Here is a 24,575-nt window from a genome sequence, read left to right on the forward strand (position 1 = left end):
CCTAGATAATGTGTGATTAAACAGTAATACAATGATGTCATTATCATCATTGACATATATAATAGATAAGGTAGTTCTGGCTCAGGGTTTGCTTTTTTTTACTTTAAAAATAAGAGACAAAATCAAACTACACACTCCTAGATTGGCATTTAAAACAAAGAAAAGCTGGTTCCCCGTGATTTTTGCACATGTCTTTTTTGGGTCATTTTAGTAAAAGGTAATGTTGAATACTTGGTCCCCCCTACCATATTCCCTTGTGGGAATAGTAAGCGGTTAGTGCGGGGGTGGTGGTTATGTCTAGGGTGCATTGGCTCTTTATTCTTGCATTTATGTTTTTTTTTTTTTGTGCTTGTATTGTTATTGTTTGCACTGGAACAGCACAAATAAACAGCAAAAGAACTCAAATCTGACCAAAATTCACACAACACAGAAATGATTGGTTGTCAAAATGTAAGAAATAATCACTTTTCAAACATGCAATGCTCCTGTAATTTGTATTTAGACACACCTGTGGTGAAAAACAGGTGTGGGCAATATCAACCACCATACCACCACTTAAAATAGAGAGATGGGGGACTCGACCTTTGTGATGACTCACGTTTTACTGCAAAATGTTTTACTCATTCATTTTTTCAAGCTTTAATGTCTAAATAGAAGATGTCCTCTGTCTTTTTCCACCTATTCTGACGAGTACAAACCCTTTGGTTTATATGGTTTATATGAGGGTTGGTTCATGGATTCCGTCTGGATATGAAGAACATTTCTTACTTGAATCGATTAACATTTGGAGGGTTGGTCTTATTGTCTGCTTGTGCTTCCTGTAACCTGTATCTTTAGTCACCATCAGCAACCATGTTTAGTGTTTAAATTCAAAGAGGAAAATAAGAGGTGAACTTTGTGTGATGGTAATGCAGCAGTTCATGGCCATACAATGCTCAAATGTGAATGAAAGTACATTTGACATTTCAAAGAGGTGATGTGTGCAGATCCTTCACTCAATAAACTGTCTCTAATTTAGCACATGAGCAATAACGACAACCAATTGGGTTTTGTAGTGTGTGCAGTTTTCTACCCCTTCAGCCACTATTCAGCCCACTTGTACACAGAGCGGGCGTGTTTCATATCAGTGCAAGCTACACTAAGCAGTCCAAACAGAGGGTCAGCTTATTCACCCATGAAACCGGCACAGTGGGAGAAAGAAGAGATACAAAGGAAAGGAAGAGAGGTGGCCTTGTTTTGCTCCACATTAGTCCCCTTTGTGATTTATTCATCCCGAGAGACGGAAAAAGTTTTTAATGACCAAGACAAAATCAGACATTTGACATGTCTTTTCAGTCATTACAGTCTAGGAGCGGTGAACATAGACTGTAAAAACAATGGACGAATTGAAGTGTGACGTCCTCCAAAGAAAATATTGTACCTCCGGCTCTTGCAAAATGAGGCAAAATCCCTCACCATTGCTTCCTGATACGGGCGCCCCCGTGTTGAAATCAGTCGACAGTGCTTGGTCCGAGTCGCTAGGACTAGGAGTCATTGCATCTATGGCAATAACGACAGTATTAGATACAATGACTCAGAGCGACTCGGACCAATCACTGTCAAATGGTTTCCACATGGCGGCGCCAGTATCAGGAAGCAATAGTATTTCTTATTTGGGAATAAGAGAAGGGAGGGGCTGAGCTGTCCATTGTTTTTACAGTCGATGTCGGTGAGCCGCCATTCACAAATCCTTGCTGCTGCTAATAGACAGCAAACTAATAGAAATCAATAAGCTAATTTATAAAACGCCATCGCGATCAGCTCCCTAAATTTCAAGAACAAATATACCCAACATCCAAGATCCCTGATTCGAGATCTTTATAAATATAAAGTCTAGTAAAGATACAATTCAGGCACCATGTATTTATTGTTTTAAAATTCAGAATAACGTAGGATTTTAAGTCTACAAACTAAAAAGAAGTCGAATCCGCAGTACTACCGTCACCTGAAGTAAACAAATCTTCAAAATAAAGGATTGGTGAAGCTTCCAATTTTCAAAGTAAACTATCCAGTGATTTTTGTAGTTAAAAAAATAGAGTGAAGTTATGCTTACTGATTGATATAAGATACTGATAAAACAAATTTGCTTTACATTCATTTGATTCCAGTAACTCTTCAACCGTTGACGCAATTAGCGTAACTCCAGCAGATTCTGAAGCTGAGAAAAGCAGTCTTGGGCAGCGCTGCACAGTACTGCAAGTGAAGCTGCTTTACATACAGAAAAGGGAAAACAATATTCAATGTTTTTGAATGTAAATTTTTAGGATTTGTGTTTCAATGATCCATAACAACAGCAATGTTCGTTTGTCTTTTATGTTTTCCATGTTACTGCTGAATTTAGCCAGAAGGTTAACAGGGAAAAAAAATGTTTAAAGTGACACACACCTTTTCTATCTAGTTACATCTTTGTGTTTTCATCAGTTTTGTTGATTCTGATCTCATGTTCTAAATAAAATTACATGTATTTAATACATCTAGTTTAAATGTAATACATCCAGTAAAAAGACATAGCAACTGTACAAACACATTATATTAAAAAAACAAGAATCATTGTTCGATCTGTAAGTTGTTGAGCTTGATTTGTGAATCGAATGGGATCGCAACCTAAGTAAAAATCCACAACCCTTGTTGAAATTTTTCTCTAAGATGAGAAAGACATTTCTCCATTTACAAATTCTCCATTTACTACACTGGACAGAGGATGTTCAAGATGGGTCTCAGTAACTCAGACATTTGCGAGCACTGTGATAATAATCTACCCGACAGCTACATGCACGCACTGTGGTTCTGCACGCCTGTCCAGGCTCTCTGGCAGCAGGTATGTGCCGATTTATCAGTCTGGCTTAAGGTTTCAATCACTGCCTCACCGTCACTTTGTGTGCTTGGTGACATGAGTGCCATCGATATAGAAGAAGGATTAGCTTCTATCATTTTCATAACTCTTTGTATTGCCAAAAAAACTATTTTAATAAATTGGAAAAACAAGAAAAATATAAACATAAGTCAACACAGAAATCTGCTGTTTGATCATATCAGCTTGGAAAAAATGTCAGCCCAAAGCTCAAGTAACTTTGAAAGAATTCAGTCTCTCTGGTCTCCTGTGGTTGACTCCATGACTTAGGGGGTGGGGGGCTTGGTCGTCGCTGCTCCTTGCCCTTCTGCCGTGGTTTGGGGTGGGGGTCGGGGCTTCCGGTGCCTGGCGGGGGCGGTGGGGGGCTCCGTTGGTCGGGGGGTCGGGTCCGGTGCCTGGGTGGGGCGGGCTGGGGCGCTGCGTGGTCCTCTGGGCTTGGGTGTGGGGGTGCGTGGTGGGGGGGTGGGGTGGTGGTCTGGCTTGGCTTGGGGGGGTGGTCCCTTTGCCTGTGCTGGGGGGGGTTGGCGGGGGGCCCTGCTCGGGTGGGGGGGGCCCAGCGGCGCCGGATGGGCTGCCCATCTGCACCTGGGGCTGGGATCGGCCCTTCCCTGGCTCTGGGGCGGGACGGGACAACCCTCTCGGGGCCCCCGGTCGCTCTGGGTGTCGCCCGCTTCGGCTGCGGGGTCTGGGGTGGGGTGGGGTGGGGGGCTTGTCGGCCCTGTCCTGTGGGGGGGCGTTCTGGGGGGGAGGGGGGGCCCATTATTAGTACGGGTCGGGGGGGCTAGCGGGTCGGGGTCTCCGCTGAGGCAATCAGTGGTTGCCTCGGCCGGTTGGCCTCCTCGGTCCCGTCGAGGCCTGACCAGAGCTCTTCTAGGGCCGGCGTCTGGGGGTGGGGGCCTGGGCTTGCTCCGGGGGGGGGCGACGCTTTCTGGCTCCTCTCTCTCTGTGTGGGGTGGGTGGTGCCGTGCCTGGGGTGTCGGCGCCTCCGGGGGTGGGCCCCTGGGCTGGGTGGCCCTGGCCCCTTTGCTGGGGGTGGGCTGGGGGACGGCTGTTTGACCACCGGGGGACAGTCTACCAGCTGTCCCCAACTTACCCCCTTCCTTATATAACCTCATATTAGGGTGAGGGGGTGGGGGGTCTAGCCTGCGATGCGCCTTGGGGGGGGGCTACTTGGGAGTGGCCCCCCTCCTATGGTTGCCGTATGGAGTGGGCCCCCCCTCTTTCGGTTTTATTTGCACCTTAGACATGTAGGGTCCTTGGTAGGGGGGGTGCTTGGACATCACTGCAAGCAAGCAGCTGATGTCCTCCTGGCACCCTACCCGCCAATTTTAACCGCACCTTAGACATTTAGGGCCCCTTGGTGTGGAGGGTGAGGGGACATCACTGTGAGTAATCAGGAGATGTCCCCTTAGTGCCCTACTCGCCAATTTTAACTGCACCCCCCTTAGTACACACACCCCTCCCCCTTCAATATATACATTCAAACATAAACACACACACATGCACACAAACACCCTCTCAAACACCCATACACGCACACACATTTTACAAGGAAGGTGGGACCTGGGTCCATCTGTCCCCTACCCCTTCCCTGGTGGGGGGTGTGGGCCCCTTGGCGATGGCGGCCGTGTCCCTTGGGTGCCGGCTCCCTGGGCCCGGCGGTGCTCTCTCCGCACGGTGGGGGGGTTCATATTACACCTGAGCCGGGGGTGTTCGTGTCCCTGGGGGGTGGGTCCTGGTCCTTGCCCCTGGGCGCTGGGCCCCGCCAAACTTCCAACATGGCCGAGCCTGGTCGGGCCATATTTATAACATCCCTTGTGGGCCGCCCTTTTTTCCCCGGGGTTCCCCCCTCCTGGGCGGGGGCGGCGGGCCCCTGCCTTGCTCCTACCTGGACCAACCGTGGGCCGGGTGGGTGGCTGCCTGGAGTGCGGAGCGGGTCTCCCTTGGGGGGTCCTGGCTCGTACCTGGGGTCGGGGCGGGGGGATGCCCGGAACTCCTGGGTGGTGGTGGGGTGCTCGTCTGGGGCTGTGGGCGTCCCTCTCCGGTGGGGCCCTGCGTTGGGCTCTTCCGGCGCGGCGGGGGGCTGCTTTCCTGGCTGGGCTGGGGCGGCGCTCTCTTTCCCTCTGCGCCTCCCTGCTCTCTGGCTCTGGGGGCCTCGCGGCGGTCCGGCTGGCCCTGGCCTGGGTGGCGGTCTTGGTCGCCCGGGGGGCGGTTGTTCCCTGCCTGTTCCCGTGTGGCGTTGGGGGAATTCCGGCTGCCGCTGCTGCTGCGGCGGGGGTATGGGTGTGGGGGTGGCTGGGTGCTCCTCCTCCTTCTTTTCACATTCCACCATCCATTTTAGAACATAAACACCCACCTGAGCACAGGTGTTAGCTCACCTTTGCACTAATAGTTTGCATGATTGAATGAATGAAAGATTTCACACTAGTTGGTTTAAAGGCATAGGTATGCGTTCGTGAACACTATCTGTTTTGTGTGCATGTTGACATGTGGACATTTTTGCGGCTAGCAGGTGTGTTGATAATATTTGAGTGTGTGTGAACAGGCCCCGCCCTTTTTGTACTACATTTGAACCGTACCGTAACGATAAACAACCAGTAAACCTGTCTGCTCTATGCTGCTTCATGGTCTTACCCCCCTTCCCCTCCTATTATCACCCTCCTACCCCCCCCTCTCTCTAACATCCCTCTCTCTTCTTCCCCTCTTTCCTTTTCCGTCCGGTCCAACACCAAAGATTTTCAAACATGATTGAAATTAATAAATTTTGGCCTCAATTACAAAAGGGGTTTATTCAGACATACCTTTGGTTTGTCTGAAGATGAATAACCCCTCTTGTTAAAATAAAATATGTCCAACACAAGAGGCCCTCAGCTCTCATCTGTTTGCCTAGCTGTTGGACAGGACAAGTTAAAAAAAAAAAAAAAAAAAAAAAAAAAAAAAAAATAAGATGAGAAAGACATCTGATGAAGATGATGCTGGTGAGTAGGGCTGCACGATATGAGGAAAACTTGCGATATGCGATATTAGTGATCAATATTGCGATAACGATAAATTTGCGGTAAATAAACAAATAGAAAAATAAACAAAAACATCATTCCCATTTCATTGCAACAGTTTAAAAATTATACTCCAAATGACCCTCATCGACATGGGGGACAAACGTCAGGGTGGCTAACCCTGGTCCTCAAGAGCCTCAACCCTGTCTGTTTTCCAATTCTCCCTAGACTGCTCGATAATGATAACCAAAATCAGGTGTGTTCAGTCAATCAGGATGTGAAATCACTTGAGTCAGCCAATCAACAGCAAGCTGGTTAAGGAGAGCTGGTAAACAGGCAGGGTTGAAGCTCTTCAGGACCAGGGTTAACATAATAGGCCTCCATCTGATTGGTCAACAATGGGAAGGCGTCCATCTGATTGGTCAAAGCAAAAAGGGATTTATTTGATGTGTTAAATGCTTCAAGCTGCTAGAAGATTGTTTTAACACATTTTGGGTTTGCGATTTATTGCGATATTCGCAGTCTTTTGCGATATGCATATTGCAGAGCTGGATATTGCGATAACGATAAATTTGCGGTATATTGTGCAGGCCTACTGGTGAGGTATCAGTCTTATACTCTCTCTCTTTCTTTCTTTCGTGACAGTAAAAGCCGTCATTTCTTTCTTTTTGGTCGACTTTGCAAAAAGTCTGGACAGCATTGTTTGGTAGAGTTAGACTGACTGCACTATGTAGGTACTGAACACAAAGAGACAGAACTGGACTCCATATCTGTGAAATTTACATTTTGAAGTTTTTGTTGTATTGAGAAATGTACAACCAAGTCAAATATTTCTCTTACAAATGTCTCAGAACCTGCATAAACAGGGTATGGGCAACTGTGTATGCTTCAAAGATTTTACACAACGAAAGTTCTCCTTTGAACCACCAATAACAGATAAGTCTTGCTGTGAAGCATGCGTGAGCATGGTTATATTGCATTTGCATAAGCAAGGCCTTCAACGATATTTTGGGTCCTTTACATTTTAATATACTCCAATTACACTGTTTTGTGTGACAACACAAATTTAAAATTTTCTCAAAAGTGGACTTTGCAGTTAATAAAACACATAACAGAAAAGTGTGAAACAACTGAAAATATGTCATATTGTAGGTTCTCCAAAGTAGCCACCTTTTGCTTTGATTACTGCTTTGCACACTCTTGGCATTCTCTTGATGAGCTTCAAGAGGTAGCCACCTGAAATGGTCTTTCAACAGTCTTGAAGGAGTTCCCAGAGATGCTTAATACTTGTTGGCCCTTTTGCCTTAACTCTGCGGTCCAGCTTACCCCAAACCATCTCTATTGGGTTCAGGTCCAGTGACTGTGGAGGCCAGGTCATCAGGCGCAGAACCCCATCACTCTCCTTCTTGGTCAAATAGCCTTTACACAGCCTGGAGGTGTGTCTGGGGTCATGGTCCAGTTGAAAAATAAATGATGGTCCAACTAAACGCAAACCGGAGGGAATAGCATGCTTCTGCAAGATGCTGTGGTAGCCATGCTGGTTCAGTATGCCTTCAAGTTTGAAACAACAGTGTCACCAGCAAAGCACCCCCACACCATCACACCTCCTCCTCCATGCTTCACGGTGGGAACCAGGCATGTAGAGTCCATCCGTTCACCTTTTCTGCGTCGCACAAAGACACGGTAGTTGGAACCAAAAATCTCAAATTTGACTCGGATGAACTTACTTCTCCGCAGCAGAGGTGACTTTTGGTCTTCCTTTCCTAGGGCAGTCCGCAAGTGAGCGAGTTTCTTTGTAGCGCTTGATGGTTTTTGTGACTGGACTTGGGGACACTTTCAAAATTTTCCCAATTTTTCGGACTGACTGCTCTTAATTTCTTAAAGTAATGATGGCCACTCATTTTTCTGTATTTAGCTGCTTCTTTCTTGCCATAATACAAATTCTAACAGTCTATTCAGTAGGTCTATCAGCTGTGTATCCACCTGAGTTTTGCACAACACAGCTGATGGTCCCAACCCCATGTTTAAGGCAAGAAATCACACTTGTTAAACCTGACAGGGCACACATGTGAAGCGAAAAACATTTCAGGTGACCACCTCTTGAAGCTCATCAAGAGAATGCCAAGAGTGTGCAAAGCAGTAATCAAATCAAAAGGTGTCGAGAAAAAAATAAAGAAAATTCTTTGAATAAGAAGGTGTGTCCAAACTTTTGGTCTGTAGTGTATGTATGTATGTATGTATGTATGTATGTATGTATGTATGTATGTATGTATGTATGTATGTATGTATGTATGTATGTATGTATGTATGTATGTATGTATGTATGTATGTATGTATGCATGTACAGTGGTGGACAAAATTCTTGTTACCCCTCAGTTAAAGAAAGAAAGTCCACAATGCTCACTGAAATGACCTGAAACGTTCAAAAGTAACATCAAATTAGAATTTATTGAATAACCAAAATCAGCTATTACGATTGAGTTGTTGATTAACACAAGTATTAAAAAAAAAAAAACTAATGAAATAGGGTTGGACAAAAATGATGGTACCCATAACTTAATATTTTGTTGCACAACCTTTTGAGGCAATCACTGCAATGAAACGGTTTCTGTATTTGTCAATGAGCCTTATGCACATGTCGACAGATATTTTGGCCCACTCTTCATGACCAAACTGCTCCAGTTGTCTCAGGTTTGACGAGTGTCTTCTCCAAATGGCATGTTTCAGCTCCTTCCACAGATGTTCAATGGGATTCAGATCTGGGCTCATAGAAGGCCACTTCAGAATAGCCCAACGCTTTTCTCTTAGCCATTTTTGTTTTTTTTTGGCTGTGTGTTTGGATCGTTGTCCTGTTGGAAGACCCTTGACCTGCGACTGAGACCAAGCTTTCTGACACTAGGCAGCACATTTCTATCCAAAATGCCTTGATAATCTTGAGATTTCATTTTACCTTGCACAACTTCATGACACCCTGTGGCAGATGCAGCAAAGCAGCCCCAAAACAGGACTGAGCCTCCTCCATGTTTCACAGTAGGAACAGTGTTCTTTTAGTTGTATGCTTCATTTTTGAGTCTACGAACACAGAGCTGATGTGCCTTACCAAAAAGCTCCAGCTTTGTCTCATCTGTCCAAAGGACATTTTCCCAGAAGCTTTGTGGCTTGTCAACATGCATTTTTGCAAATCTCAGTCTCGCTTTTTTATGATTTCTTTTCAACAGTGCTGTCCTCCTTGGTCGTCTCCCATGAAGTCCACTCTGGCTCAAACAAGGACGAGTGGTGCGATCTGACACTGATGTACCTTGATCTAGGAGTTCACCTTTAATGTCTTTGGAGGTTCTTCTGGGCTCTTTGGATACAGTTCCAACTATCCATCTACTCAATTTGTCATCAATTTTCCTCTTCCGGCCACGTCCAGGGAGGTTGGCTACTGTCCCGTGGGTCTTAAACTTCTGAATAATATGTGCCACTGTCGTCACAGGAACTTCAAGCTGCTTAGAGATGGTTTTATAGCCTTTACCTTTACGATGTTTGTCTATAATTTTGTTTCTAATGTCCTGGGACAATTCTCTCCTTTGCTTTCTGTTGTCCATGTTCAGTGTGGTACACACCTTTTCACCAAACAGCGACGTGACTATTTGTCTCCCTTTAAATAGGCAGACTGACTGATTATGGGTTTGAAAACAGCTGTGATGTCAATTAAAGGACATACCTGAGTTCATCATGACCCTCTGGGCTATAGCCTACGTGCACGATAGAACTTGAGGTTAACTTCCGTGTTTCGAGTGTAAGGCCGACAACTTCCTGTTGGTCGTGTTATTGTAGTGGGGAGTTTTGTTGAGTTGCTAGTTTTGAGTAAATAGAAGCGGATTTCGGGTAAAAGAGAGGCGTTTGGTGTTTCAACGCGTGACAAAGACATCACAACATTGTTGGGTACCCGTGTGCGAATTTGTCAAAGTACAACAGTACTATAAGCTTTCATAGCTTTCCAGTAGATGTGTCGGTGAGAGCCGAATGGATGGTGAACACGGCGGGAGGACTTCACCCCAAGCAACACGAGTCGTGTTTCGTATTTGCAGCAATCGGAAAGAAAATGCGTCATAAACACGCCGTTCGGAATACTTTGCCCCGGTCAGACTCGTTCGGATCAAAATTTCTTTCCGATGGAGATAGGTGGGTTATACCGATGTGGAGCATGTAAACGGTCATTCCGATCGTGTGTCTCTACTGCTCTGGTTTACGTCATGCATAGATGGTGTTTCGCTGAGAGAAAACTTTGGAGCTCATACGGGACCAACCAGCTGCTCTGCTCTCGCCCCGCTGGCTCTCCCCTCTCTTTCACCCCTCACGAGGGAGATGCGGGGGGGATGCATGCCCACTGACGTCTGGACCCGGCACCCGAGCTCTGCGTTCGGGCTCCGGTGCCAGTGGACCGAGTGAACCTCTCTGAGCAGAGCAGCCGGATTTATTAATGTGTTTGAGGGGAGGGTGCTTTGTTATGTGTGAGAATTCGGACTGCGAGCCGACCCGCCGCTCTGGGTTAGCGGCTGCTGGACTCACGAGAACCGAGCAGAGCTGGAGCCGCCAGCTTACACAGCCGTCTCAGTCATTAAAAATGTTCAAAAAAATCACACGGAATTGTGTTTCTAGTTGTGCCCCGACAAAATAAAGGCTGATGTTATTCCCAGACATTTACGTGGTTCGTCCTGGATTTTGTGTTCATCAAAAGTTGTTGTTAGCCTAACACTGGGTTCTTCTTCCAGCTCCGTACTTCTTCCACAAAAAAAGCACTGACCACACGGATTAAATATAAAATGATGAGCGAACAGGCACTTCATAATATTCATAACATTAATAAAAGCACGTTTGGAAGATCGCCTCTTTTACCGAGCTGCTGCATATGTGACAGCAAAGGTTTGTTTACAACGGGACACATTTACCTTCCGGTATTTTCGACACTATATTTTTTCGACGCGATATTTTGCCCATGTAACCACGCACTGGTCGACAATCCTGTAGATGTCGTTCACTTCGATTTTCGGGAGACCTTGTAGACAACGGGTGAAATATGCCATCTTTCGCAATCAAAATCTGCCGTGTCGCTGCTTTAGAAGTCGCAACCAGGAAATGGTCGGCCTCACACTCAAGGCGGCGGAAGTAGAACTCCTTAGTGACGTGCACGGAGCCTATTAGTTCTCAGTCCTTTATGGAGGTACCAACATTTTTGTCCAGCCCTATTTCTTTGGTTTGTTTTTTTTAAACATTTCTGTTAATCAAAAACTCAAAAGTAATGGCTGATTTTGATTATCAAATTTTCGATAAATTTTAATTTATTGTTACTTTTGAACGTTTCAAGTCATTTCAGTGAGCATTGTGGACTTTCATTCTTTAACTGAGGGGTACCAACAATTTTGTCCACTACTATATGTATTTATGTATGTATGTATGTACGCACGTACGTCTGCTCCTGATTCAAAACAATTTGAATAAAGACATATTCAGAAATGCCATTTTGAGCTCAATTTTCTTTGTACATGTCCTCCATGAAAAAACACAGAAAGCACGATTTTCATTGGACTGGGTGTGTAAAACAGATTATATCAATTTATAAAGCAGTGAACTGTCCTAAATTACACACACAAGCAATTTGAACAATGTACAAACTGGACAAATTAAAGAGGCGAAATAAACATAAATTTTATGAGGACAAACTCAAGATAACCGGTGTCAAAGCCCCCTTACTTACTAGTCCCCTACTTTTTAATCAGTACCAGCTCAATAAAACAGTTTCACTCCAGCTGTGTGGAAATTAACACTGCTTTTCACTGTTGTCATTTTCAATTCCTGCACAGAGGTGTTTAAGAGATTCCATAAATTTCTAAATTCCATCAGGTGTTAAGAGGATACTGCATCGAGCCAGAATAAAACATTCTCCATCTCCAGAAGGACTGAACTAAATGGAAAACAAAAACTTTTGATTTCGTTAACATAGTTAACTCCCCCTTGAATAAGAAAACAAAAACATAACTTGAGCATTCATGACAAAAAATTGTTATACTTTCATAGTATAGGTAGTAGTTCTCTGATGTGCAAGTCCCTCTGTTGAAGATGTGCGAGACAGAGAATGATAATGGAGAAATGCAGGGTGTAAAAGCAGGGTAAAAAGGGATTCTATATCCAAGAGATTGAAGGACAAGGCGGAGAAATGTGTTTACTGTGACACCTGTTAATTCACTGCACAAACACATCCACGTTTTCGTTTTCTCCTGCTGTCATAAATGAGGTAGCTTAACACCTCAAACAAAGGCACTGGGGAAAAGCAGCAGTGTGCTTTCCCTTCAGCTGTTTGTGCAAAAGAAAGATGAGGGGATTAGGGGACACTTTCCACTGCCTGCTTACCAGCAGCCATGGCGTCCTTGACCTACTGATAGAGAGATGTACGGTACAAAAGGACAGGCAGTGTAGCCCACTTACCTGAGATGCTCCATTGTTACAGTAACACTTTAGCATCACCTAATAAATTCTGTATTACAATGAATATTGAATGCATTAGTTTAAGTTTTATGACAGCAGCATCATCAGCGCCATCGCACAACACTTTAGTCTGTACACCATTTTATCAGCAAAGAACTGGACTTTTTTTCCCCCAGACTAGCGTTTGAATCCCAAATATGACTAAAACAAAAAATATTGCAAACTGAAAATCTAATAAACACAATAACGGAAAATTTGAGCTTCGAAGAATAGGATATTTACCCCCCCCCCCCCCCCCCATAGAAAATAAATAAATAAACATATAAAACATGTAGCTATAGTAGTTCCACACGTTTGGTAGAGGGCCCTTAATACATTCTCAGTCACAACAATGTGAGTAGATAGGACTATAAAAGTTTATTAAAAATATTCACTGCCATTTTAGAGAATACCCTTTGTTATGTTGATAGGAAATGACCGTAGGAAAAAAAGCATGTAAGAAAAAAGATTAATTGCTCTTATCTCAATGCAATAATTTTCAACTTTTTTGAGGAAAACAGGGAAAAAACAAGTTTGTTTAATCCTTCAAAAGTCATGTGAACAATGACAACATCAATACAACTTTAATTTTTGTATCGTATTCCCACTTTCTATATCGTCAGATGGTGGAAGGACTACTTCGAGGATTTTCTCAACTCTAGATGACATGCCTTCTCTGTTGAGGAAGCAGAGGCTGGGACACTGGTGTGCGGATGTCTATTACCTAAGCTGAAGTCACCAATGGAGCTCCTCAGTGACAAGGCACCAAATGACCTAAAGTCTCTGAATGCTGTGGTGCTGTCTTGCTTGACATGTCTCTGCAGCATCAAGTATCAGTTGGGGACTAATACATTGAGAAACTGGGGTAGAGGTTCCCTTTTTAAAGAAGGGAGGATCATAGGGTATGTTCACTGGGGAAATCACACTTCTCAGCCTCCAAGAGAAAGTCTGTTCCAGACTACTGGAAAGGAGAGTTTGGCCAATAGTTACGTTCATTCAACCAGTCCATTTGTGTTTTATGAACAGTGTTCCCCGTGTTTTTTTAAGGAAGATGCTTACTGGGAGCTGTCCAGTTCCTGTATGACTGGAGTAAGAGCTTGGTTCGCAGTAAGTTGGACTTCAGCAGGATCGCCCTCCATCACAGATTCTGTTCATATTCATTTTGGACAGAACTTCTAGGCACAGCCAGAAAGCCGACAGGGGTCCAATTTCCTCTGCAGGGTGGTTGAGCGCTTCCTTGGTCACCCAGAGGGGAATTCCGATAAGGTTGGAATGCCTTCAAGGCACTATAGGACATGTCCAAGTGGCCGGTGAGAGGAAAGTCTGTGCATCTTTGCTTAGAGTGCTTTTCTTGCAATGAATGTAAATAGATGGATGGATACAGCTTTAAAAAACTACTTATTTACCTCGTCTTCCTTCAGAAATAGTCAATTAGAAAAGGCCCAGTATAGAATACAGTAGAATAGTATTGTGTTCTTTTAATGTTCTCCTGTATGAATAACACTCTTTCAAGAGGCTTTTCTAGACTTCTATATTTCTATTTGATATTCAACAAAAACCTTTAACTAGACATCACATCTTCTATGCTGATACTCTAGAGTTAAAAGACAGAGAAGTGGATTCATTCTGAATTTCTTATTACTGTATTAACATTCAGGTTAATAGAACTAAATAAAAATTATATTTTATGACCAATGCTAAATTCAAGGGATTTGGCTAAAACAAATTTAATGTTTAGAGGTTTGCATCTCATTTTTATGGAACATGCTGCATGTAGATTGCATGATTTACGGTTAATGAAAACTGGAAACTGACTCTTTGCTGTACATTAGGGCTGCACGGTATGAGGAAAACTTGCAATATGCGATATTAGTGATCAATATTGCAATGACGATATAACTGCAGATACATGAAAAAATAGCAAAACAACCAAAAACATAATTTCCATTTCACTGCAACAGTTTAATTTAAATAAGAGTTTACCCTAGTCTACATAGGAGGTTAACAACTAACATGAAAGGGCTCCATCCGACTGGTCAACAACGTGAAGGCGTCCATCCAATTGGTCAATTGCATAAAGGAATTTATTCGATAAATACTTCTAGCTGCTATAAGATTGCTTTAGCACATTTAAGGTAACCATTTATTGCCATTTTTGCTGTCTTTTGCGATACACGTAATGCACAGCATCATATCACGATAACGATAAATTTGTGATTTTTTTTGAGCAGGCCTACTGTACATAATGTATCTCAAGCACAGGATGGTATTTGGTTTATCAGGGTTGAATAGAAGACAAGGAACAAGAACAAAGCAAAAGATGCAAAATTTAAAGAGTTACATAGGTGAAAAAAGACCAAACGTTGCATTTAAGCTGCTTATAATTTAATTTTTTCGAGTAGTAAATTTAGAAAAACAAAAAATTAAATCTGCCCTTTTTTTATTATACATATCTACCTTTTTTTTTAAATTATACATAGACATTTGGTATTTATTCATAAATTCCAATAAACAAGATAACGACAGCAACTATCTCCAATTACCACCCATTGTTTCATATTACATTACAAATTAACTAGAAATCAGGACTGTGCGCAGCCAAGAAATCCTTTAAACACTGCTTTCCATATTTGGTAAAGAAGAGAGGCAGGTGGCTCAAGCCATGCGCAGCACGGCTCACTGGCCCATCAAACGCCTGCCAAGAGAGCTTTCTTGAAATTGTGTGAGCACACATTCTAAGCAGACAACCATAAATACAAGAGTGCAGACATCCCTTTTTTTCCAGTTCTCTTTTTACTCTAACATGTTTGCAGTTCACAGCTTGTATGCAACTGGTATTTTTTTTGCAAAATGACAGGTAGAATTTTGTGATTGAAGACGTTTTCTGCTTTAATTTTAGCTTTTACCTCAATGTTGAACTATAAGTCTGCTTAAACAGCTCATTGTTCTACACATTATGCCTTTTCCTGCCAGACTAAACAGAATCTCTTTATATGTTGGTTAAATGTGCTTATGCATCAAAGACCTTCCATCTCCTTTATCTCCATCTAAAAGTAAAAAACAGAGCCCTCCTTGTCTGTCTAGGTTTGTCTTCTTCCTCTTTCCATTTCTTTTTTTTTTGTGTGTTGTTCATTTACAGTTGAGTAGACACAGATTGTGCAGTAAAGAAGCACAGTAGGAAAAAGAAATTCAAACCCATTATCAACCTCTGCAGCTGCACGTTACATGAACTATGCGATGCGCCGACTACCACGGCATCTATCACCACATCAACATGCTGCGTTTATGGGCAGAATTCACTCCTCGCGATGCCTCATTGTGTGTACAGTAATCCCTTGTTTTTCGCGGGGGTTACGTTCCAAAAATAACCCGTGATAGGCAAAATCCGTGAAGTAGAAACCTGTATTTTTTTTTTCTATTATTATACAATTAAATACTCTATACATTGAAAAGAAAGAACAAACCATTTTACGGGCTCAAGCATTTGTTTCACAAATCAAAGTACTTTAAAAACGTTTTTTTTTCCCAACAAATAACTCTGTACTGTACTGTCAAATAATAATTTGAATCAATGTGAACAGTCAGAAGGCTTCAAATCGCGGAGATTAGCCCCACCCACCGCGACCCGAGTAATTCGATTAAACTGGAGAAAATTTAAAAAACAATTATGAAAAAAATACAAAGTACAGTTGGACAAATAGTAACTCAGGTGTATTTACTGCTCTTCAGACAGAGCCGCTGCATCCTGACTCCGCTCTGCAGTGTTTCCTTCTGTTGAAGCCCGCGGTGCAGCTGTGTTTGTTCGGGAGAAGAGCATAGTGATACACAGTTGTTGTCGCTCTTTTTTCTATGGGTTTTAGAGAAACTCCAAATTGCAAGAGAATTTGCACGTACGTGCTGTTAATTTGGCAAGCTGTTTTACGTACGTGTACTTATTAAACTGCAACATTATTGACGCACAGGTGGAGAAGAAGCGGAGTGACTTTTTAGCCAATCAGAATGCAGAACACAATACACGATGCAAATCCGTGAAGTAGCGAAACCGTGAAAAGTAAACCGCGTTGTAGCAAGGGATCACTGTAAATGGTAAAAAAAAAAAAAAAGGGGCGGGTGCAAAAGCATCCACAGTCATTTATGTCTTTGTTCTGACATTTAAATCAGTGTACAGTACAAAAAAGCAAATACCACAGAAGATGAAAAATAATTAAAAACAGGTTGTTGCTACTGTTGTATAAAATGTTATCAATCATAGTTTTCCTGAGATCCATCTATCAGAGTCCTAAGCAGACAGACCTGCCTCAGGGCAGAACCTACTGCCTATGTTGAGATGACTTTAAGGTATTTTTTGCAAATGAACAAACTACTGCACCGTGATGGACTGGGGACCTGTCCAGGGAGTAACCCGCGATCGCCTAAAAGGCAGCTAGGTAGGGCCCAGCAACTATGAATGGATATCAAAAACTGCTGTCATTTTCGCATAGACTCATTAAAGTAACATTTTTTTCATCTCTGAAGGGATTTTTGTTTCTACTAACATCTAAGAAGATAACATGTTCTCAAGTTGCATTTCATGGGCATTTCATCTCATAGGTTTTCTCTTTTGCTTTTAAGGCTTTGACCCATGATAAAAACATTTTAAAGGACTCCCATACTGATTCTACTCAGATCTAACCATCTCTGTTGCTCGCGTTTGGCCTTTCCTTCATTTCATGCTTTCATAAAATTGTTTCTTTATTGTTTTTTGATATCCACGAGGTTACAAACAGAGGGGCTGATGGTAATATGTGGCTTGCCTTGAGTCACAACAGATTCTTCTGACAGTACGTGTGACCCCGCTCCCCTCCCTACTGTTTAAAAGCACCCGTCTCTGCTTGACTCTTGCCCTGAAGCAATAGGGCTCCGTTTGAAGGTTATTTTCCCACAGAGCTTCAAGTCCTTCTCCTAAGAATTTAATACCACACTCTTTGGGTGAAAATATATCTGAATAGATAATAATTGTATTTTTGTGACAAAAAAAACGGCAATATTTGTCTTATTTGAGGCAGAATCTTATTTTACACATTGAAAATTTAAAAACAGGTGCATTGTATCAAAAAAGAAACAGAAGTAAGGAAATAAAATGGCATATATGGAAACATTAAAAAAGGTGTTGTTGCTCACTGCATTGACAGCATGGTTTGTGTTCAGGCTGACAGAAGTGTTGACCCCTCCTTCATGTTGACACCCCTGAGGTTTCTTCTTTTTTTCTGGAATTTGTTGTTTTTTTAGGAGTTTTTCCTTACCACGAAGGAGAGTCCAAGGGCAGGGATGCCCAGTTTAGTTTAGTCTGTTTAGTTTAGCACTGAGCTATTGAATTCTATGACTTTATATTCTTTATTATTCATGTTTATTATACGATTACTGGTATGAAGCCCATTGAGATTACTATTGTTGTAAATATTGGGCTGCATAAATAAAATTGAATAGAAGTGGAACCCCCATATGGGTTTGTTTGATCTGACCACTTGAAATGTCACAGTTTCACACTCACAGACCTGCTACTGACCAGGTAGTGTGCTGTTGACTCATTCGGTTCAGATTGTGTGTTCATTCAACACTTATGTTTTGTGCTTATTACTCCTGTGCAATGTGATCACAGAGGTCTAATGAGTTTGAATCTCCCATCTACATCAAGGTCAAAAATGTGAGTCAGACACATCACAGTGACCCAACTCTCATCTCCACTTCACAGCAGAAACATCACTTCAACTGCTGGTTTCTGCTCTAGGCATCACTGGCATGACATTCAGATAGAAGTCTGTTGATGAGGCACAAGCATCCAGAACGTTAATAAACAGGATCAGCAGGATTTGGAAACCTTTTCCACCCGTTCCGTCAGAAGCGCTCACAACACTGGGGGGAAAAATCCTTTTATAGGATTAAATACTAAAAAAGTATTATTAGTTAGCTTTTTATCCAATTAGTCTTTACTTGGGCTTTTCCAGTAAGTACCTTTCTTCACATTTGACTTCAACTCTTTTGTCCCCTCATCACAACTTCCAACTCCACTATTTTCCCAAGAAGTTAAGCATTTTGGGAAAACTTACACGGGAACTATGCATAGATCTGCTGTGTCATTAGGTTACAAAAATTTAAGAATTTTCCCCACGTTTGGCCATTTCACCCAATTTTAACGGCAGAGAATGCCCCCATCTGTCCTCAGCATCACTCATCTTCAACAAGCTTCATGGCTTTATCCAAGATAAAGTCACCTTCATGTTGGTAACAGCAGTTGTGGAACAAACATCTGCACATTTCCATGGTGATTGATGCTACGATCAACAGCTAAGACGACAGCAGTGTGAACATTCCCAGCCTTGCATGTGAAGGTAGTGATGAAAACTACCCACTGCTAAGAGTGGCTCATTTTTTAAACATCTGCTACTGACACCCACACAACTTCACAACTTCAGCATGTACAGTGAGGGCAGTCCAGGTGCATGCCCTTTGTCTCGATTCCGTGCATGCGTGCATTCACCAGTGCATATGCAAAGCGCTGCTGTTGTTTAGGGAGAACAATGTGTGTGAACACAGAATGCACGTCTTTTATTGGCAAATTCCAGGACTCAGTCCAACAACTTTAGCATAAACCACCAGACTCAAAAACAGTAATAACTTACATGCGCAGTCCTGACCGCCTGCAATAATAGTGGGAATGAAAGTTTTTCATACTACAGAGTTCTGCTTGTCTAGGACAATCTGAAAATACACTGCATAATTACAGTAAATCTCAATTTATCTTGAAACTTCTCCATCTTTCACAGATGTATTCTTCAATTTAGGATTGCACAATATGATTTGCGCAATTCCAAATTTATTGAATGTGAAATCAGATGTTTTCCCCAACCACCAATTCTGAATGTGCAGGTCGTTTGCTACTTATCCAAACATCTAAACTTCTGGGTTAACAACAGATAATTTCTATTATTTTATGTTTACTGTAATAGATTTTTTGTCATAAAAACAAAAAGCAAAACCATCATTATTAGCTACTTAGATGAGCTTCAAAAACTGTGGTAGCTAAATGATCATTTGCTGTTGAATGGTTCATAAGATCACTTCAGGCTGGTGTGGGAACTCCAGCAAAGATCACACGGGGAAAGAGTCATCACTTTGTAACCGTACGGTGCAAGCCTGAACTGTGCATATGGCATAAATAATAAACGTTCTTGAAGTTAACCGTTCTCAACCAGGAAACATGTGCCTGAAGTTATAAAAATGAGAAGTACCTGCACAATAGGGTTTGAATTCAAGAAGAGATGGAGATTTTCCAATACTTCTGATGTGACTCCTCTACGAAGGTCCATCCAAGAGTGGTATTTGGGCTTAGAACAACATAGGAGCATTTTGAAGTATTGTGTGTTTTCAACAGCAGAGTTGCGGCACTCCAGGTAAGAGACGACCTTATCATCACTGACATTTTCATGTTTTCCTTTTAGAGCCTTTAGACTTCTATGACCATATAAAACACGGCTGTGAGGCAATACTGTACCCCAAACACAAGATTTCAAGCAAATCAACCCAAATAAATGCGACCAACAATTAAAACAAAAGAAACTTTAAAATACTTCCCTAAAATTGTATGCAATTTACTTCCCTATTGGACCATTAGAATTGGATTTAAACCCCAACAAAACCTCTGTTCAAATTCTTTGAACCAAACTAGGAAAGCTAAAAAACCCCCGCAGCATTTGTTCAAGGCCAAGAAATATTTCACTGCAAAACAACTGGATAATGTTTTAATCATGTTGCTGATTTTACATAACCTTTCAGAGGGTTTTGTTCCTGCTATTGTTAATCAATTCAGAGTTAACGTGGAGTGCATTCAAATTAGAGCCGTCTGGTGCTGGCCAGATTTTGTGTCTGTGGATAGTCTGCTTTATTTTGAGTACATTTAATAGTCTGGACCAAACAAGAGAACAGAGGTTTGATTCAGAACATGGATCTCAGCCCACTCGCGTGTAAAAGCTGGTGTAATTTATCAACAGTGTAAATGCAATTGGGCCAGACCAGAATAAAAAGGTAAAGCAACTTTCAATAAAATTTAGGTAAATGACATACGAGGAAGTGAGCATCCCACATAGGCAACAACGTGTATGATCCCTTATGTCAGATAACAGTGTTGTTTCCATGTTAGAAATGCTCTTCTCGTAGGACCACAACCAGCCAGACAGGGGGCGTGGTCACCCAAATTGACCAGGCCACGCCTATAACAAACAGCTGATAGAGAATCACGATGAGCGCAAAAAGACTGCTTGTCACCAACTTAAATGTCTCTGAATATCACTGATATAACTAGGGAGTTTGCATGTTCCTCGCCACTCTGGCTTCCTCCCACAGTTCAAAATCATGCTTCATATTTTAATTGATTATTCAAACTTGTAACTCGGTGTGAATGCAAGTGTATGTGGTTGTGTGGCCCTGTGATGGATTGATAACAAGTCCAAAGTTGACCCCGCCTTCATCCAACAGTAACTGGGATAGGCTCCAGCAACCCCATGACCCCAAGAGGGATAAAGCATGTTTGGATGATAGACCAATGATAAAACCAAAAACTGACAAAAGTGATAATAAATCAAATTTCACTAAAAACCAGACTTTGTTTTCAACTTGTTTTTACTCTACTGAATCAGTTTGAAAAGAAACTACATGACAGACGTGAGCAAAAACGTGAGAAACCATTAACCTAAAGTCTTGAAGTCAAGTCAGAGCAACTAGACTTAAATTTGCTTACTTGAAACGTTTTGTCGCTAACGCAAACGGTTTCATCAGTCAGACTGGTGCTTATTCAACTGCTCCTGATTCACAACGATTTAAATAAAAAAATACTCAGAAATGCAATTTCAAACTTAATTTTCTTTATATATGTCCTCCATTATCAGAAAATTCCACAAGAACATGTTAAAAACACGGTTTTTATCGGAGTGGGTCTATAAGCCCAGAGACACACAAATAAAAGCAGCTGGACAGAAACGAGTTAGAAACTTAACATTAGATACAACATTAGATAAGTAGGAATATTAGTCGCTAAAAGACATCTGCCTAAAGTCCTGACAATACTGAATTTCTGATCCTGGTTTCCCTTCAACATCTTTCTAATCCCTATCCAGTCTAACCCAACACTTTGATGATCTCAGTACTCTTCCATCCCCCACTACTACACGGGATGAAGACTGTCAACAGGGCCGTATATCTGACACAGAGCACCATGCACTCAGACATTAGTCTGCAGTGGAGTGCTCACTAATGGGACAGTGGATATGGGAGGAATGGGAGAATGTTGCCGAGTGTTGCCGAGTCCATCAGACAGGTTACATAAGACATTGACAAAGACTCCCTCTTCGCAACACATCTAACAGCCCATGTTAGACACTTTAGAATGAGCACCAGCACAAGATCAGCTTGTGGGTTTTATGTTTTACGCATTTCCACGATAAGAAGTCAGCTGACACTGCAGATCATCAGCACAACAGTTGACGAATAGCAAAAACTTTGAGCCCACATTTTCAAAATGTTTTAATTTCTCTGTCTGCTCTAGAAGGGTAACCTGAGCTCCAGTCAGTTCAAAAGCATCACAGCCATTTAACACGCACACATGAGCGCATGAACAAATACTTCCCATAAATAGTTGTGCTCTTGATTAATGGACATCTGCTGAGTCTCTCCATGTTCCGCAAAACTCCACACATGAAGGATGTGGAAAAAATAAAGAGAGAAATTGCACTACTGCTGTTTCAGTAGACTTTCCCCCTCTTTCTCTTCCTTGCGCTTGTCATGTCACTATACAGTCACACTCTTTCACGCTTCCCTCTGTGCTCGCACAAACACTTCAGCAGACTGCTGGCGTTCCCCAGCAGTGAGCCTCTCTGAGAATGTTTGGTGTTACAAGCCTGAAGGAGTACACACCACCGGCGCAAGCTCACACGCCGCCTCCTACAGGCTTGCATGCTGACACAAGTGATGAATGACGCCGAGGGATAGAAATCAAGAAGGTCAAGAAGTTACAAACGGTGAAGTCAGTCTGTGTACTTTGACGTGTGTAATAAACCTCCAAGATAAATCGGTTTTGCCTGCAGTGTAGATTCCAGTCCTGGTATTAGCCATGGCAAAAGCAGCGCTCTTCAATTCTAAAGTGTAATTTTGAAACAAATATGAATAAATGAGACAAATTCAATTTAGGAAAGGAGAAAAAGAGACTAATGTGTGCAATAAAGTCTACAAGATGCAAAACAGACTCAAAACTGAGTTATTTATGGATGAATGTGTTTATCTCATGAAACAAAAGCAAAAAAAAGAAAAAATCTTCATTCTTCTTCTAATGGAGACCATTTAAAGGGAGTTGATATTTCCAGAAGGGTTCACTTTGTAAAATAAACTTTGACACGTTATTGTGCTGCAAGTCAGTTCTAAAGTACAGTTATATCTATTTTAAAGGTATTTCCTGTGGTCTTTTAATTACCATTATACTGTTTTAGGACAAAATAAAAAAATATTTAAAAAGTGCATTTTCTAGTTTCTGCAGAGCGGCAGGAGTTCGTCAGAAATTCGCCTCCGAGTTGTGGGCGGGACAAGCCCATTGAGACAACAGTTGTTATGATTCTGGGCTATACAAATAAAATTGAAGTGAATTGACTGTTACCTGCGGAGTAAGCCTGCCCTAAGTTCCCATTATCCCTTTGTTTACACACGCTCTCCCACTAGTTTACAGCCCCTTCTCAATCTCAATCTACTATTAGAGGTGAAACAAAAATGTGAGCAGTATCGAAGCTATTGAGACTTACAGTTTAGATCCAGAAGAAAACGAAGGTGAACATGGATTTATTTATCACAATGGAGCAGAGTGTGGACATAGTGGTCCAGGACTGCAGCAGCCACGTCACTGCTACAGGCTTTTTCAAATGGTATTTTTTCACCTGCTCCCGATTCAAAACAATTTGAAAAAATAAGTACTGAGAAATGCAGTGTTATGCTTAATTTTCTTTATACATGTCTTCCATCATCACAAAAATTCCACAAGAACATGAAAAACACGACTTTCGTCAGATTGAGTCTTTTAAGAAACTTTTTTTAAAAATATACATTTAAAGTATTTTTCCCTTTCTGAAAGAAACGCTAATTAGAGAAGTTACGTAGTTGTATTAGGGTTTGTGACATTTATAAACGAAAAATAATGAAGTTACTCGAGACAAATATCATTTAGCTTTATGATAACCGACTCTCCCATAAAGAACTACTTTTATGCACATTAACTGAGTTCATAGCAAAAAAAAAAAAAAAAAGTTGAGAAACTGCAAAGATACCTGCACTTCAAAACTACAGTCAAAGTGCCGCTCGCAACTTTTCAAAATAAAGAGGCGCGCGCGCACCTGGTTGGTGGTGTCGGGAGGCAGGTTCTTAATGAGGATCTTTCTCCTGTTGCTCAGCTCCAGGCGAGTTTTGGACAGCCTCCTCTCCACCTCCTCCGGCTCCAGGTCCGACAGGTCGCGGAGGCTAATCCCCAGCTCCGAGGGCTGCGCTGCCGCCGCAGCCGCCGCCGCCGTTGCCTCCTCATCCTCCGGCTGCCGACTCTCCGGGCTGTCCATTCCCGGCGAAAGCGCGCCGTCCTGGTCGAGAGAAGGGTGAACGCTCGGCGGCTGGATGGACGAAGCTGCCGCCATCTTGGGTAGCAGAGAGGAAAGTGTGAGGAGCGCGAGGGAGTGACAGGGTGATACGGAGAGCGCGCACGCGGGCGCAGGTGGGAGGTGTGTTCAAGTGCGCGCGCGCGTGTAGGAAATGCGTCCAAAATGTAATTAGGATTTAAAATGGGGGCGGGGGGATTACTGTTAATGCATAATGTGAATAGTTCATTTAATATGTAACATTTACTTTAAAAAATATTTCCAAATAATCCAGCCGGTTAATTCAGTATCATGGCACTGTGTCAAATATTTTACCGGCAATTACGTTACGTTTGGTGAAAAGACATTAAACACCCTAAAGACAACTGGATTTTAATGCAAAAACTGTTAAAATAAAATAAAAAGAACAAAGGAATTTATTGATAAATATTTCAAACTATTGATCTAAGCATCCTGTTTTGGCTCACGTGATCCCCCTGAATATCAGGCTGGACTCCTGGCGACCCCAACTGTCCAACTGTT

General features: G+C 42.2%; 1 protein-coding gene across 1 annotated transcript in view; it reads right to left on the reverse strand.

Annotated features, from left to right (window-relative positions):
• Window positions 1-24,175, reverse strand: part of raver2 (ribonucleoprotein, PTB-binding 2) — an 86,012-nt gene extending 61,837 nt beyond the window's left edge. The window contains exon 1 of the mRNA XM_023954321.2: window positions 23,802-24,175. Coding sequence (XP_023810089.1) covers window positions 23,802-24,092 — 291 coding nt within the window. The 5' untranslated portion in view covers window positions 24,093-24,175. The remainder of the gene's footprint in view (window positions 1-23,801) is intronic.
• Window positions 24,176-24,575: the final 400 nt, after the last annotated feature.

This window comes from Oryzias latipes, chromosome 4 (assembly GCF_053564925.1).
Source record: "Oryzias latipes strain Hd-rR chromosome 4, Olatipes_Hd-rR_3.1".
Taxonomy (NCBI): domain Eukaryota; kingdom Metazoa; phylum Chordata; class Actinopteri; order Beloniformes; family Adrianichthyidae; genus Oryzias; species Oryzias latipes.